The 18,910-nt window shown below is 34.2% G+C and overlaps 1 protein-coding gene across 4 annotated transcripts in view; it reads right to left on the reverse strand.

Annotated features, from left to right (window-relative positions):
• The window catches only part of SNTG1 (syntrophin gamma 1), a 347,402-nt gene that overhangs the window by 142,476 nt on the left and 186,016 nt on the right, over positions 1-18,910 (reverse strand). For 2 of the 4 annotated variants that reach the window (XM_033001088.2, XM_033001087.2), the window contains exons 3-4: positions 16,815-16,949; positions 6,184-6,240 (exon numbers count right to left, since the gene is read on the reverse strand). In XM_033001088.2, coding sequence (XP_032856979.2) covers positions 6,184-6,240; positions 16,815-16,949 — 192 coding nt within the window. Of the gene's footprint in view, positions 1-6,183; positions 6,241-16,814; positions 16,950-18,910 lie in introns of those variants that run through there. The other 2 variants (XM_033001090.2, XM_033001091.2) reach the window with 1 other exon arrangement.

Consider the following 18,910-nt stretch of genomic DNA (forward strand, 5'->3'; position numbering starts at 1 on the left):
ACAGACACATTAATGTTTTTTCCTCTGTAGAGAGCATCAAAGTGTAAGCCTAAATGTAACCTCTACAAATTCAGATCATCAGAAATGACAGTCTGCCACACTGTTATTTTGCCTAGGGATCTTGGTTAAGGGCTCTTCTCTTCATCAGCCAGATTTTTCTTTGGAAACAATGGCTTCCTTAGGTCCAGGCATCCAGTGTCAAGGTGTGGAAAGTACTGACACAGGTATTTTGATGATCTAAGGAACATTATATATCCCTTCTTCATGCAATAACTAATTGAAACTGAACAGAGTTCTGCACTCATTAGCTATTTCTGTCATGGAATAGAGATGAATACCTTGTGAAATTGTGGAATTTTAAATAGGATTATTGTTCCTTCTGCTAGTGGCTAGCAATGCAAATGGTCCTAAAAACACTGAGTTGATAGGGATCTTAGTAACATTACAACAGTTCCATGTCTACAAGAGAAGTTCTACTGGCATTGCATGAATGTGTGTTCACAAGCACAGAACACAATGATATTTGCAGCATGGGCTGAGTATTCATTCCAAAGAGACCATGAAGCTAGCTTAATTTCATTCAGGACAGAGACATAATCAGACTAAATAGATTCTAGCCTTATAACTTGTTGAGTATTATTGAGTGGTTTTCACCAGAGGAAAAGCAATAGTAAAAGTTGGCTTCACTTAGATAATCAGTTCAAATTCACTAAATTTGCAACACTTAACCTATACCGTCCATATTTTTCCTTAGTCACACGCACATTGGATTTCTTCCATTTTTTTCAAACAAATAGAAAAGTAATTCTTCGGAAGCCTCCAGTGTTGCAGATACTGCACTATCCAGGACATCTGAAGCTCAGTGAGGGAGTGTAGGGTTTAAAGCTCAGCACAGCTAATACAGATCCTTTTCTCCTAATAAAGTAGCTTCCCTCCTTCCTTAAACACAGGTCTCCAGTAAAGAGGGAAATTACTGTTATTACTAAGCCAACCTGCAATGCACACATGATTATTCCTCTCTCACTATATAGGTACCTAAATCCATTTACACTGCAGATTTGAAGAAGCATCCAGTAATATCCTACTGAAGAAAATTATCTCCTCTCACTGCATCCCAGTCTTGCCAGTACTAAGGATTCCTTTTAAATAGGAGGTGTTGCCTGATAGTCTAAGAAACACAAATTCAAAATGGGAAAGAGAAAATAGTTGACCACCTATCTATACCCAGTCATTGTTAGCAATTTGCAGAAATCCAAAAAAGCTGTATATATTCTGCAACATCCTGTTGAATACTACTTCAGGTAGGCACTGCAGCCTTGCATTCCGTATGTTCCATACTGATTCTCAGTGCTGTAGAAGAAAAAATGTACATATGTCTAAATTCTGGTTTATAGGCTCAGGAGATACTCTACTGAAGAAACCTCTGGGAATAGAGGCCATTTTTCCATTGTTTTTAATTTTCCCTCCCTCTAGTGTGGACATGTAGCTATAACCTCAGACCAGAGGAGGAAACAAAAATATGTCAGGTAACAGTATCCAAATCTTAACAGCTCAGACCTCTATCAGACTCTAACACTGATTTTGTAATGCAAATTTTCTTTGTCAGTTTTCCTTAAGCAGGCAAAGATGAGTCTGCAATAAAGGTAGCTGCCCACCTGCAGAGGAGGTCCTGCTAGAAGAGGCAAAGGAAGCTCTAATCACTGGCAGCTGTTTGATGCTCACTTCCCTGGATATTTGCCATTACTGGTGGGAGGTCACCCTCACTTCCTTTCAAAATGTCACACAATACAGTTCTAAAGATTTTATTCTTAGCTCAGTTTTTATGCATGAGGGTTTTCGTGAAGTTTTAGTCGTATGAAAAATAGGGCAACTGAAACTAGTAACTTTCGTTGACAAATGTTTTTTTCATTTGGCTTAAGGTACTATAAGAAAATTACTATTTTGTTTTTCTAAGCAAATAGTCTATAAAAAGCTAGATCAATTGTTGCACTTTAGCATCCTCAGAGGTAGACAATGTAGGGGACATTTTTATTTCATACTAAGAAGCAACATTTAGTCTACCAATGAAAATGGGCCTGTTCATTTTAGCTTTAAGGTCAAGTGGTACAATATGGCTCATGTCTGTGAGGATAAACTATCTTCCCAACTGAAAAATGGTGACTTTATACATGTTGTCTATTGGAAGCAGTCCACATAAAGCTCTGAAATGTGCTCAAGGACTGTCTTAGAGAATACTAGTTGCTGTAAGTCAAAATTGTGCCAGGAATCATGCTAACAATTAAACAGTATGGACAATTCAGCTTTTTGATAGAACAGTGTAGCTGGAATTAAAATTCCACTTCCAAAATGCATTCAGCACCAACTTCTGCAAGTACACAAGTCTTTAAAGATTAAAAGATAAATTTTTAAACTAAACGCTAGATGTTTCTTCCATTAATTATGGCTTTCTGGCTTTTTTAATTTATTGTTTCAATTTGAAACAAAGAAAATGTGTTAAAAAAAAATTATAGAATGAATGAATTGGAAGAGAATCATCTAACTATGTACATAGTTGTGGGCAGGACTGATGCACATGCTTGCTTTTGAAATCTTTTTATCAAGTCAAACTTTGAAAAGGCAAACCTAATCTCAGCAGATCTGTAATGCTGCTCATCATTTAAAAAGAAGGATCAAAACAGGCAGGAAAATGGCACTCTACAGAGTCCTGGTAGCCAGGAGACAGTCTATAACTGGAGACCGTAATTTATTTAATGAACTGTCAATTTTATTGCTTATTTCCGCAAGAACACTACACTCCAATTATTGAGACACATGATGTTCTTTCAGAAGTCATACACTTAGCAGCTTCTTGTGTCAAATTTCTGCATCTCAAACTTGTCAGAGTTGTGATAAATGATGGAAATACTACACTACACTTTCCAATTTCTACATCTAACTCCATGGGTATTCCTTCACACATGGAGGTTTATTACTGAGGGTTCTAAACAGGCTTTAGAAATTAGAAAATAATTCCTTCTGACGAGTGTAAAACAGATCAGTCCTGCTTCAAATGTATTCACACTTTTACCATTAACTTCAGTAAAATGAAGTACAGCAAAATATAAAACAGGGAGATTTTGTTCTTTTGAGCCTTCAAAGAGTGGATTATAAAAAATTTTTTAAAGGGCTTAAATTCAGATCTTCTATAAAAATCAATCTCACAAGGAGGTTTTTTTAAGCATTTAGCTGAATCTCTGATTTTTACAAATACAGTTGGAACACACAGGTTATAACACATAACAAGAGTTCCCCTAATAGACAAGGCACTAAAAGATAACTAGATGGGTTCATTCTGGAACTATTAACATTTTGGCATTCTGCTCTTCAGGAAGAAAAAGAAAAAAAAAATTCCAAGGGTCCAGAATGGGATAAGACGCTTCCAAAATTTACTCAAGAGAAAATTAAAAGGTTACTTGGTTATGTGAGATTTCTGATAGCAAACAGGTGTTTAAATTAGCAGAAAAAATGACATGATAATGCCCTTGATCTGAATGCCAAAACTAGACAAATTCATATCAAAACACAAACAAATATTTTAAAGTGAGGGTCAGTAATTACTGTACTGCTATAACTCAAACCTCAGACAAACTCCATCCTCTAATATACACCACTGCCAGAAAGTAAGTCCTCAGAGCAGCAAAAGAACAGGAACTACTGTAGTACATGGGCTGTGGGAGATAGAGTTACTGAAACAAGGAGGAAAAGTCTCAATCCTCCTTACTCCCACAAGGTGACTTGTAGACATTTATTTTAAGGCACTATTACAAAATAATTACTTTTCTGTTTAAGGCACTATTACAAAATAATTACCTTTCTGTTTAAAACTAATAATAAAAGGTCAGGAATCTTCCAAAACAAAACAAAACAAAGTAACAAGCTTGTTCATCTGCAAGAGGAAGCATAACACAATTGAATAGTACCTTTTAAAACAGAAAACTGGCACTTTTCAGAATATTTAGAACTGACATTGACACTTCACAGCACGCCTAAAAAGTCAATTTCAGAGAGACTTCGTAAAGTTTGCCTACAGAAACTACAGAAAACATTACTTGAAGTTCCATTTCTAAGTTGTTTCTTACTACTACTTTAAAATTATAAAAGCAGATTATATTGATTAATTAGTTGTTTTATATTGTGTTGGCTGTCCAATTGCTTGTGAGTCTTTGACAACGTAGGATTACTAATAAGGGGATCTAGCAAAAGAGGTCCCATGTTCACTGTTTTTTTAAAATGAATAATTTAAAAATAAATAAATCATACTGCTTGATATGCATCGACAGAATATCCCAGATCATAAGATCTACTCACCATTTTCATTATCTAATATACACAATCCAAGCAAGTTTGGGTTTCTTTTGTTGAAAGAGATCTCCTTTCTATTTAATGATATCTGCTGAAGGGATTGCATCACTTGATTGATAGTTATTACAAAAATTAAAAAGAAATCATCTATTCACACCTGAATATATGTAGCTTTACCTTTACACTAATTAGATTAATTTTAATCAAAATATGTATGCAATAAACTAATTTTTAAAAATATGTTTAAATAAAATAATTTAATTGAAAGCCTTTATTTGTAAAGTTTATTTCAGTCGCTTCTAATATACTTGATATAGATTTTTTTGCCATTGAAACAGGATCTTATTAAAAAGAAAAAGATAAATTCCCTTCTAGGCTGAATGCACAATCACTTCTAAACACTTTTGCAATTTCCAAGAATTTTCCTCAGAACAATGGATATCTTGCTCTAAAAATTTAAGAATATCTTGCTCTACTAATTTAAGAAAGACCATTTGCACATTCTCTATTTAATTTATATTTCTCAATGATATTTTGTTTTATACAATATACCTGATACGTAAATTATGTGATCTTGAGCTTGTCAGCAATTTTAATTCTAAATGATAAACCATTGTAACTTATAACTGAAAAAGCAATTTTAGTAACTGTTGATGAGATTTGCTCTCCAAACCTCAAAAGTCCTTACTGTAACCAGTTATTTCTTATCACCAGCTAAATAAACCCTCATTCATCCATATACTAGATTTTACACTGACACTCATTATTTCATTGCTATTCAGTGAACTGTAACCTATAATGATATTTGAGGAAAATAACTTGTGTGCTGTTGACTAAATTCATGAGAAACTTTGGCCACAAAAGAGCAATTCGTTTTCCTCGAATAGAGGTCTCTAGTGGGTCGGCAAGATAACAGCAAGTGTACCAAGACATATTTCAAGAACTAATATTTCTAGTCAGCAATATTCTTATCAATGACAGCACAAATGCATATTAATCTCTCTTCTGAGTCACTTCTTATAAGGTCAGTACCAGCAGATGTTCACACGAAAGTCTATACTTTCACTTTGTATGCATAATTTTAGCCTCTTTGCATTCATGTGAAGCACACTCCACTTTTTCCATTACTATCTTGAGACTGACGCCTGCTGTGTTTAGAAGATAAAATTAATATTGTGTTGTCTACACTGAGATTCAAAGCTAAGGTAAGGTTTTCAAAATCATAGATTATGATGACAAAAATTATTAACCCTTCCTCCCTCTCCTTACCGCTCCCTCTGTCAAAAAGGATCACCTACACTTACATATGCTCTTAAATCTTACTGAAGAAAGCAAAAAGGGGGTAACATGATAAATTGCTGTCTTTGTTTCATCTACAGAAAAATAAACAACATGGGAAAGCAATAACACATTCTGTCCTACTAAGAAATTGCAGTGAATTAATAGGATATTCTTTGTAGGAGAACTGACAATGAACTTATTGGATGTTCCATGTGCCTGCCACTGTAATTTAGCATTCATTAATAACTACCTAAATTAGAGCACCGTTGAACAGAAGTACGGTCTGTGCAGTTGCAAACACTTTTCAACACACATATCAAATCTTATTACACAGTTGCTCAGCTTGAATCTTAAGGGAATGATCTTTCCATTGTCTTCCTTTCCACAGGGCAGTGTAGTTGCTGGTTTCCTACTGTGACAGCAGCTAACATCCTAGAATATGATTGCTTTCTTGTTTCTAGTCCTCTAAAATATAGTTTGTCCTCATTAAAAGCAGTATTAAATATACACAAAGACACCTTCTTTGTAACGTGGAATGACAGACTAAAAAAATAATCCTACCTTTATACTTAATCCAAATCCTCCTACAGTCTGTCTTCTAATTGTTACTGTTCTTTCCTGGAAAAAAAAAAAAAAAAAAAAAAAAAAATCTAGTTTTGTTAGATTTAATGTTTTCTGCTGTAACTTCTATATTCACACTTCAGTAAGTTGTTTCTGTGCTTCCATCCTACATCAGTTTTTCTTGTTTTAATAAACTTGTGAGTTCCCGAATGTGAAAATCCCAAGAAAGCTATGCTGCAGAGGAAAAAGACAGTCTAGAAGAAAATTAGAAGTTCTGTCTCAGACAAAAATTAATTTGTTCAATTCATACCGTACTAATAAATACTGCAGTGCAGTAAGAACAGAACTGTAGAGTTTAATAGTGCACAACACATGCATTTCAGAGGTCTTAACCTCAGCTAGTCCTACATTAGTCCCAAACATGGATCGAGCACTACATGCTGAAGTATATAAACTGCACTCCTGTAGCACATTTTCCAATTTAGTTTCATCCAAAAGGAATACTGATTGTGTACTCCAAGACCACCGAGCAATGTGAACCAAAGCATAAGTGCACATGATCCAGAAATTAATTTCAAAACACAGTCCTGATCCAAATTAAAAAACTAATACAAACACAGCAGCAGTTGGCCTCAGAGCTATGGTTGAAAAATCGTAACCATTGATTTAAAGGGTGTCATTACAGACAGAATTATTTAAAGCAGCCCATTTTTTGTCTCTTATGCTCATCCTAGAATTCGTTCTGTAGAAACTGTAGGCTAGTATCTGTCTTAGATATGAACATTTACAATAATAATTTTTTTTTTCTTTTCCCAGTCTGTCTTGTTGACTTTATTCCCAAAGATCATTTAGAATTAGTCAATTTGGTTAGCAGTAAAAAATCTTAGTAGCAGATATACCATATCTCCAGATACAAATATATGGAATATATAGATTATTAATGCCCTCTACATGTGGTCTAGATTTTACACTCATTTCATTATACCTTGCATAGCATAAGTCCGAAATATATATGTTTTATATATATATATGTTCATATATTTCAGCACAATCAGCATAGATTGCCAGTGTCAGTCAGATTTTAATAAATCTCTCATCAGAAACACACGAGTGACAGAGAGGATAAAACATCTACAGAGCTACTTGTCTCTCTTAGCACAATACACACACACACAAGTACCCATATAAGAGTCAATAAAATATTCTTTCTGGTTTTCATTCCAGTGAAGGCATAGTCAAGCCAGCCCCGAAAACACCTGATTGGGGTCTTTTGTGAGTTTACCTGTGCTGTCTGACAGGAAAGTAGAAATATTTTACACTGGAGTTTGGCATTACTACTTAAGAGAAAGAAATGCAAGTTTCAGAAATACTTTGCTAACATAGCAGATTACTAAGTAGACAAAACTGTGTGAAAGTAAGCAAAGGGAACAGAAAAAAATCAAGCAACTGCAATTTTCCAACACAATGTAATTTATCAGAAAGTTTCATCTGGTATTTTTTCTTGGTTCTTTCCTAACTCCGTTGAGAGTAGATTTTAAGTATTACTGGTCTGAATTGTTACTGAACTGAATTGAACTTTAGAAACATACCGCAAACTAGATCCTTTCAAGTGATGTGTTATGTGTAATGAAGGCATTTCATTGTATTTAACCTAGGCTATTAAAGACACTTCTCAGTCTTGCAATAAAGAAATACGACTCTCATGTATTGTAGGTGTAAAGGTTTACATATTCTTCACAGCATGATAGATAACAATTACAAACATGAAAGCAATTAATGAGCTACAAAAATACAAATCAGAATTACATATGAGTTATATATTTCATTAGTAAACCATCAATAATCCCCTGGTCTGTGGTTGCAAACCTCACATAAACAATACAGTGAAACAGCTTTTCCAGAATTGTCAGAAGCATCAAATATTTCATACACTGGAATTTTGGCTTAGGATCTGATCTCTTTTTTTTACCCAGAAGTTTAGAAGAAAAATGATAGGACTCATTTAACCACAGTTAATCCATCTAAAGCTGAGCCACTGGTCAAGGCAGGTTTTATCCTGTACTCAGTAAAGAAAAATAAATACGTTCAATCCAGGTGAGTGAAAGCAGATGCCCAATGTGAGGTGATAATCATCTTCATCAACTAGGTCCTCCACTGAGTATAGAGACAGGATGTCAAATTTAACTTTGGAAAGATGAACGCCTCTCTTTAGATTTGCAAAGTAACTTCAATAAGTATTCTGATGGTAGATAAAACACTTATTGAAATGTTTTGCCAGAAAGCTCTTTTATCCAAGTTTTTCTTTGTAACTTGCATGACTTGTATATGACTTTTTGTATGTGACTCACAAAGAACCCAAACCAAGCTTAATTTTCAGTGCCATCTTCAACCAAGGTGAACTGAGTAAACCTGGTCTGCAAAGCACTATATTTTAATGGGAAATAATATTTTTAATATAATGGCTGATACAATAAAGAAGATTGACCAGAAAACTGAAGGAAATAATTTTGTTCTGATGCCCTTAATTAGTATTGCAAATGAAAAATAACAGCAATTCTGAAAATGCTTTACAATGATTCATTAATAAAATATGGTGACAAGTCTGGAAAGAAACACATTTTGTACCAGTAAATAAGTGCTTTAAGTATTCAGATTGACCATTCATGCTGTTCCAGGTTAAAGACAGTACTGCTCCATTGTTTCTAACTACCTGCTTATAATATAATCTAATTAAAAATATGTGTCAGCTGTAGATTTGCCTATTAATATTTTACTTAGTTTTGCTTTCCCCTCTATTTGCACAGGATAGTATTCCATGATTAAAGTTGCAAAGGTTTTACAAATTCCAAAAGCAGCTTCATCTCCAAGTTTAAAAAATAACACTTGATGTTGATGAAAAGCTACTTAGTTCAAATCCAAGACTAGAAAAAGATGTCCTGTGAGCTGGTAATTCCATTATCACATTTTTTATGTACATTATACCAAACAGAGGGAAAGATAAAGCTCCTAGCATCCTTAAATGCAAGCTTCGGAGCAGTGTTTTAGAAGCTGCTTCCTGGAACAGAACAAAAGTAGTTATCATTTTACTGAAAAACTCAAAGCTGCTGCCAAGCTGTCAGCATTTTCCATGCCTTTAACTCAGAAAATTCCTCATGCACACATATGTTCATTGACTGGAAAAGAAAGCTAAGAGTTTTGAAAAAAAAAAAAAAAAAAAAATTCTTCTTCAGAGCAGTGAAAGAGAAGCAAGGTTTTTTATGCTTTCATTAAAGAGCTATTAAAATTTATTCTTAAAATCCATATGATCTTCCTGAGACTATGGTTGTCATCTTAAATGAGATTAGAAGTGAAGAATGACAGTGTGAGCACACAGCAACAGTAAATAGTCAGGAAAGGAAAACACAGAATACTATGTAATTGTTAACTAGTTACATTTAGTCAAGAGTTAATGTTACTTGTATGAGTTAAATCTTAGGGCACAATAAAGATTCAAATATTTCATACTAACTGGTATGTGATGTAAAAGAAAATTTATAATTGCTTAACCGACTCTTAACAATAATCATTTATTAGTAATGCTTTCAAATTATTTATTCTGTATAATATAAACCAGTAATCTAATGTGATCTAATAATACGTCACTATGAAAGCAGTCAAATAACTGCTGAATGAAAGAACAAAGAAACTTCAAAACTCTTCATAAAACTGAGATAAACAGAGTGTGAAACTTCAATGTTCCATCACTCAACATTTTTACTAGCCTATAAATATTACGTTTTCAGTTTGGGACACTGGTATGTCTGGTTATTCATCTTACAAGAGTAAAGGTATGAAGAATTAGTTTGTCTAGGTCCAGACAGAAAACAAGACCTCTCTTTTCACAGTGGATAGAACAGGCACTGAGGTACTATACATATGGAAGAACATGGGAAAAAAGCTGAATGGGTGCAGAGCAAAACAGTAGGTGGGAAAGGAGGAATGTACAATAGCACAGTGACATGGAAAACCATGGGAGGAAAAAAAAAAGAAGGGAAATGTTAGAATATAATTGATGTAATAATGAAATATAAAATATATAATCGATACATTGGCAGCAACTTCAGAGATCAAACTGTTAACATTTGATGTTATAATATCTTCAAGACCATGCTCTCATGTAATTTATCAGCTATTAGTAATCCCACTACATTTTGAAATAAAAAAATGTCATGATAATTTTTTTCATTTAATTATTTCATACATTTTCAAGAAGAGAGATTTTATATCCTCCTTCTGGTAATGCTTTGCTCTTTCTTACTGGCATTTCTTTGGATTAATCGACATGAGCAGTCAAACTTTACACTCCTCCTGAGTGTAAAGGACACAGGACACAGGTCGGTCACATTTCCAATTTGAATTAATAGTGTTAACAAGGTTTGCCAGAAGACTTGCTCATCTGCTAACAACTTCCATTGCGTGACATTTGAAGCTTATCTCCTTATTTCAGTTCCTCAAGCGACAGGAGAAGGTCGGCGGTAAAGGATGGCGGCCGAACGCCTGGTCGATGGGAAATTCCCCTTCCTCTGCAGCCGTGCTGGAGACTGAGGACGGTAACTGCAGCCGTGTTGTGCAGACTGCTAACACGGTCTGGAACAAGCAAGGGCACTCGAACCTTCCCTTGCTCCCACTTCAAATTGTTCCCACTCCTACAACACATGCCTAAAAGCAGAAACATTCACCTAAGTATCTACTTATAAAATTCTACTCCTAGGATTGATTTATTTCAAAGGTAATGCATTTCTTAATATAGAAATAAGAGACAAAACTCAGAAACCCAGTTGGTATGGATCTGAATTCCCACTAGGCTTGATAACGAACACCCTCTGTAGTTCTGCAATGGCTGTAGTTTCTAGCTACTGCCTCACGTCATAAACTGCCACTGATCAAAGCTGGGGTCCTCCAAGTGTTTTCTGCTTCACAAGAATTTTCTTTTTTGTGAGAGAAAAATCCTTCTAATGAGAAAAAAGCTATTCTGCTCTTTCAAATTTAGCTTTACAAATAGCCGTCGTGTTTGAACCTCAGTAGATTGCTATGTCTTTTTTTTTTTTTTTTATTATTATTATTTTTAAATAGCTGAACAAAAACAAGCTGGCTTAGGTTGTCCCTAAAAAATCATATTTACATCTGTCAGTTCTGAGCTGCCACTTAGAAGCTGTCTAGATTGGCAGGGGAAAAAAAAAGTTACCACCATCTGATAGATACTTGATGACTTCTGTGAAAAAAATGGATTCACTCTACTGAATAGCTGACAGATACCAACACGTTAAAACAAAAAAAAACAAAAAAAACAAAAAAACAAACAAAAAAGTCTACATTCTTACTGCTTTGTGAAGATAACAAGAACGGAAAGTACTTGAAAGGTGACCTATCTGTCCACATATTTGCAATACTCTCCAGGATAGCAATTTTCACTTTGGCACCATTCATACTTTTCAATCACACATCAGAATCAAAATAGTAAATAAACACAGAAATAGTTACAATATATAAAATAAAACTATATGTTTACTATTTTAAGCTTTTCACTTTTTTCTTCATTTATTTTTCTAATCATTAACATTGCTAATGTTAATTGAACTTCTTTTACCTATACCAAAATATAAGAAAAGAAAAGTTTAAACTCTCGGAAGAGAATGATCCAATATAATAGATATAAAATTCACTCTCAAGAAGTCTCCAAAACTCTAAAATATGCAAGCAAGGGAAATGTAATAGCTTCATCTGACTGCTCAGGCAAGTGACAGTTAAGTGATATGTTCTGAATTTAAATTCATACTTAAAAATTAATAAAACCTTTATCATTTGAATTTAAAAAGAACAAAACCAAAAACAAACAAAGAACAATAAAATCAGGTAAAACATGCAATTGTGCAAAGTTCATAAGTTGAAAAACTATCTCTAACACAACTTATTTTTTTGTAATAACATATGGGCTTTTTATAGAGTTATAAATCTTTCAACACAGTTGATTTCACAATAGCAAAAGGACAACTTTAAAACTGAGATACAATATGTTATTATCCTTGCAAGAACAAGAAGAATGATTGTGTGATTAACAATGCCAGAAATCAAGTCTGGCTATAGTTCAACGATTTAAGTCAGAGTTACTTTCTGACCTTGTAAAAGCTGTTTATTGATGAATTATTTCTCTATCAAAAAAATAAAAAAATGCAGTCTGTAGGTTACATTCAGATACATTTGTATCAACCACAGTTAAGTCCTTGGACAAACACCATACTATTCTGAGCGCTGTTGCTCTATAAAGTTATAAAAATGTGCATTCACTTTTTATTAGTATTGAGATTATGAATGATCTTCACATCAATCTCTCAAACAGATCCTTAATTAAAAAAAAAAAAAAGCTAAAAGAAGTGATTAAATTTTAATTAAATAATGCATTACTACACAGCAGCATAGAATTACATTACTCAAAAGAAAGAATCATTTGTATGTTATCATCTCATGAGCTGGCAGTATTTGGGAAAATCTTTGATTCTTTAAGAGAAAAGTTTGCAAAAATTTTGTAAAAACACAAACTGTCCTTGTAGCTGACTTTAGCCATTTTCCAGCTACTCATAGTTTATTTTCAGTCTTTTAGAGAAACAGTAGCTGAATCAAATCGTCCATCTTGTCAGATGGTACACTGTCATATCCTTGGTTTATGGATCTCCCATGCACATACACTCAATTAGAATTTCTGAGTATGATTAACAAACAAAAAAATCTATTAAAGAAGAAAAATCCCCCACAGTTCCCTAGACAGATAAATTACATTTATTGATAAAACACAATAATTCTTTTACTTGAATTTCAAATGTTCATGAAAGGTGATAGAAATTGTGAGGATGAACTCTAAAATAAAAATTTTTATTCTGGAATTACAAAGATTAAAATTTTTCCTGGGAATAAATCTATTGAAGAGTCATATTTCCGATCAGACATGTCTTCTTAGGCTATCCTCTCTCCCATCGTAATTTTCAGCAAGGTCAGTATTAGGCTATCCTTGTTAGTCCAGGCCATTGACCTGTATGTCTAAAAAGATCAGGAGTTGCCTTATTGCACCTTGTCATCTGGAACACCACAGAGCAAACTTTTGTGAGTAAAATTTCATGCAGTTAAAGAAATATGTTTAAAAGAAAATATAAAATAAAGATCTTCTATACTTCTGCCATCAATACTGATGGAGTTCCTACACGGTTTAATTCAGCTGTTACCAGGGCATTTCTTTTTCAGATGAAAACAGTAAAAATCCTAACTGTTCTGTACCACAATAAATTGTCATGGAGATTTATGATGATTAATATTAAGAAAGCTGTCTGTTAGCAACAACACCATTACAAAAAAAAAAAAAAAATATATATATATATATAATAAAAAAAATTGTGAAGTTCCAGTACTTTAAGGAAGAAAAAAGTGTACCTGATCTAAAAGTCACCCATCTTATCTTCCAATATTCCCACAGAGAGGCTCATGGATATCTTCAGAACAGAAGTTACTCCAACTCAGGTATACACTTCCCATACCACAAAGCCTCTCCACAGGCAAGGATTTAATTCGGGTTAGTAAAGACACTGCATTCTAGGCTTTGAGCTTCATAAACTGTTCTCATCTCATGTTTGGTCATTCACGTTGGAGTTCAAATCTACACCAGATATCCCCTAGCAGTGTAATCCAGAAATCACTATGTTTCTGTCTCTTGGAAAGCAAGTCTTTCTTGTTGCATACAGAAAGAAATCTCTGTAATACCTAATGATGCAACTGATGCTCAAATTGAGATCTGATCTGTGATGGTTTTAATGATCTTTGATTCTTTATGGAATTGCTATAGGTACAATTGTTGCAGGACTCTCACTAACACTACCATTTTGTTCAGTCTACTAAAGAAACAGATTCTTTTTTAGTGTTTAGCACTGTTTACATTGCTTGTAATCTTTTCTGAATTTTATTTTCTTACTGCAAATTGCATACAATGAAAGAAGAAACAGCGTTCCTTTGCACCACTTTAGTTTCGGGAAACTAGAAATGTTTTCCAGCAAAAACAAAGTGTTCTAAATTAAGAACTAGGTCCTTACCTCATGTACTCACATTAAGCAGCACCTCATTCCTAAGGAGCCATTGATTTCATTTCGGTTATTCTGCAGGATGCAGATCACGATAGCTGAACGTTAAGTGCCTGTTTAAAGTCTGTCCTACACAGAAGAGCCTGCAAACTGATTCAGACCCAACAAACAAAAGAGATACTGTTCTGAACTAGAAACATAGTAATAGCCTTTCCTTCCGTAATAGTGCAGGAGTGATTAAGTAAAACCTTATAATCAAATTATTTGAAGATTATTTATTAAAACAGATTAAAAAGAGCTTTTACTGTAGCTACTTGTCTGTAAAATTTAACAATGTTACTGTTTGTCAGTTACAAATTTTATTTTTACTCTTTAGAGTTTATTTTATGAGGCATTCAATGTCATTTGCTAATGAAAACACTTGCTTTTACTCTGTAGAATGAATATAAAAGAAAAATAGATGTGGTCAGTTATCTACAATGACAGAAAAAACAAAACCAAATCAATTAAGTGAAGAAAAAGATAAGAAAAACAAAGGAAAATGAAACCTAATATTATGATTCTATGATTCTAAATCAGGAGTAAAAATTATGAAACAAATGTATAAAAAGAAGCCTGTCGGACTTCTCTGATTGTGCTATGTAATCAGAGCACATGATTCCATATGATTGAAATGACCTGTGACAAAAGGACAGTTAACTGTCTGTGAAATGTCAATCATCCTTAGTTGGAATGAACCTACTGATTCAAGACCTAGTCTTAATCCCAGAGGAAATCAGGGTAAAGTGCTCAAAAGTCGCTAGCCTAACAATGACACTTCCGAGAGAAAAGAAACTCCTCTTCACCACACTAACATCAATTAGTTAATGAGTTATGCATTCAATGTGCAAATCAGATAGGTGGAGTGTAATTGGTGAAGCAAATCATCCACTATTTTCTACGGTGCGGTTGTAAAACTAGAGGGCAAAACTGTAAGAGAAAGCTTTCTGTGAAAAGGAAAAAAAAATAAATATGCGTTTCATGAAGACATTTAAATAACAAGTTCAGCAGAAGTCATAGATATTACAGCACAATAATGAAAGTAATATTTTTGAGTGATAAAATCTTTTAATATACAATGCCAGAATGGGGTTGGTGGAGTAACGGTGCCACAGTGTGTGTTGCTAGTTGAACAACTATAGCCTGAGCTTGAACTCATAAATTTCTTTCTATCTGGGCCGCAGGATGTCCTGTATGTTGAGGAACAGTATGGTCTGACTGGTAAAAAGAGCATCTATATGCTATATAAAGCACACAGACCTGCATTAGTAAATTATATTTGTACAGTATGAAAATGTCAAAAGCTAATGTCAGATTTGTCATGAGAATCAACCCAGGCTGCACTGAGACATTGTAGGCAGTGCGTTACTCATTTCAGAGGAAAACTCAGAACCATTCACCTTGAGATGTTCATAACAGTGAGATGGATTCTCGTATACATTTTCCTTTCATCTCCCACACCGTTAGCACTGCTAACGTTCCACCAATTTATTTCCGGTTTCTGCTTTGTATCTTCTTATCATATTTGTATTTAGAGATACAGGGATATGGCAACAGACACCAATTAATTAATAGACACATAATAGCTGTCACGTAACATTTGCATAAACAGATAACACACTACTATGCTTCACAAGATTTAACGTTAAATCCTATGACAATTTCATTTAGCTCAAAGAGAGAACAGAATGTTTATGATAGTTTCCCATAAATCTTGAAAATATCTCTACAAATCATAATTACAGTATCTATAAATGTCTATAGAAATGAATACTAAATGGTTTCTATTATTTTTTTAGCTATCTTCTAGAATTAAATAAAAACTTAGCATTACAATATTATTCTCTATAACATTTTGCTGACCTTCCAAACAATTGTCTACAAACCTCAGTTACATATCCACAAAATTCACTACGGTGCTTAAATAAGAAATCTGACACATCATGTAAAAACAGTAATACATAGATCACACTATTACTCTCTTCCAGCTGAATTCCACCTTTATTAACACGATGTGCTGGTGAAACTAATGACCTTCGCAGCATGGACTGGCAGCACGCATGAAGTCTGGTGTTGTGCTACCATATGAAGCAATCAGAGCAACAGAGGATAGCAGATAATGCCTCTACCAGCAAAGCCCTGACATAACAGCTACTCATCAACTGTCTTATCAACTTCACAGACAATACTCAGATACGTAAGTACATTGAGGTATCTGCATTCGCCACCATTTGTGTCATTCCTATCGCATTCTGTGGCTCCGATATTCAAGGCTGCATGCAGAGAAACAGTACTGTAGTCATGCATATAACTTATTCATTGTTGCTTCTTAGAAGAGTGCTGCTAAGATTTACTCTGAAAAGATGACATATTAAAATACACTTAGTGTTAATAGTATAAAATGAAATATCAAACTGTGGGAGTAAATGCATACATATATGTGGTTTTGCTTTGTATAAAGTACAACTTAAAGAAAAAATAAAAACTACTTACACCAGAATAGAAAGGCTCACCAGACACACAGATCACATCCTGCTCCTGGATCATCAGAATATCTTTGGCTAAGTGCAGTCGCACTTTGAAAGGCTCCTGGTTACCATCCTGCAGCAAACAAATCCCTGTCTTTGTCTTCAAAGAAAGGGATAAAGAAAAAAAGTTTTCTCAGTTAGCACTTTGCATTGCTAGAAGTGGTACTGTGAAACAGAATAGATGAGAGAGAGGTACAGTTACCATAAACACACCAACATATACCCAAAACTATTACCGGTGGCTACTGTAACTATGCTCAGACTACAAGGGAACAATAAAGGCAGATTTTGCTATAATAAGATGCTGTTCTGCCCATGATAAATTTGTGAAACTCCCTTCAAATTTCTTCAGAGAAGCTGTGCGCTTACTTTCCATCTTTGTATTCAATGATGACACCTCACTTGGACATGAAATAAAAGCTGATGTTCCACATATTACACCAATTTTGACACAGGAATACATAAAATAACACCTCCAAACTAGACAGGTATGAGCACTGACAGCCTGCATGAATCTGTTGTGGGATTTTCCTGATCTGTGAACACAACACTGACTTACGCTTTTATTCCTTTTCAAATGAGTATGATGAAGTTAAGAATAAGAGAAAAGAGATCAAAGAATGCAATTCGCTCTAGTAATTTACTTCTTGCTCCACTTTTGCATTTTACATTTATGGTTAGAGAGCAGGAATTCTGTAGGATTCTTCAATATAAAATAAGTGACTTTCCAACAATTTAACAGTGTCTTTGTGGTAGTACGTATTTGTGCTACTTTTGGGGGCATTATACATAAGAGGTTTGATCAGTGAAAAAGTCTGCACATGTAAGCACCTTCAGTATTTAGTAGTTTTTCCTTGAAGGCTGAGTTGAAAACATCAGTCTTTATAACACTTCATAAATGGACAAGTGTCATGTTGGTAGAGCATTTTTGGTATGAGAAATCTGCTTACAAACAGTTACAAAATTTACCTTACAACATGTAATTTACCAATACTAGATACCTATACCCATTTGCATAGATACAGATATATAGGTATGCACGTATGTATCTCAGAAGAAAATTCATATATAAAAAGTATTTAAAATCTTGGATTCATCAGTGTCAATAATAAAAATTCCACTGTCTTCATTCAGGTCAGATTTCAATCCACTGCCTGTAAAAAGTTGGCTTGAGAGGAGATCAAGGAAGCAAAAGTCTTGCTGTGAACTTTAACTACCAAGGTTGACCTGGATGAATCTGAGGGCTCCTTCTCAGATAAGAGTTTAAAAGAGGATTTGGAAGATCTCCCCATAATGTGCTCTGATACCTTACATCCATAGCATTGAGAGAACAAGCACAAATATGGAACTGACAGTAGGCAACTGGTAGAAGAAAAGTTTAAATTGCTCTCAAAAGGCTTTAAAAGAGGTGGAAAGGTCGAGGACAACCTTTATATAGCTCTATATAATGTTCTCCAGTGACAAATTGTTCTGTCACTTCTGCTCCACACTCAACACTCAAACTTAGGAAATTGTTTTCCTTTGGACACCAGTAGCAATTGTGTGTAACTCAGCCATAACTTTGAAAGTGGTTCTGATGTTTTTATTCCTTTTAAACTAAGTAATAAGAAGAAAAAAATTGAAGAGTTCCATACACTGAACTCACCCTGAGGTCAGTGGAAGCTCTCATCAGAAGACATCATACAGCCTTGTTCTAGTACTTAGGTGTCTTTTTTTTTTTTAAAACAGGATGAGTTAAAAACTGATTTACATGGACAGACAAATCAAATAAATGGATCACGAAAGGAGATAGGTTTTCAGTACCACTGAAAAATTCCCTCTCATTTCGTACAGAAAATGTTATGACATTAAAATAAAGAGAATGTAAAATAGTTAAATTCCCCTGGTTCTCTCCTTATAAATTCGGCTTTACAGTCTAAGATGGCTCCTCTTTCCATGGAGTCGTGAACTAAGAAGTAAGCGACAATGGAAGTTGAACAAAGCAGGCTGTAAATAATGACGGTCAAATAAAATGGGCTAGCCTACAAACATGCCTTTCCTCCTCCCTGGATAACTGGCAAT

This window comes from Tyto alba, unplaced genomic scaffold (assembly GCF_018691265.1).
Source record: "Tyto alba isolate M040663 unplaced genomic scaffold, T.alba_DEE_v4.0 Super-Scaffold_27, whole genome shotgun sequence".
In the NCBI taxonomy this organism is placed as follows: Eukaryota; Metazoa; Chordata; class Aves; order Strigiformes; family Tytonidae; genus Tyto; species Tyto alba.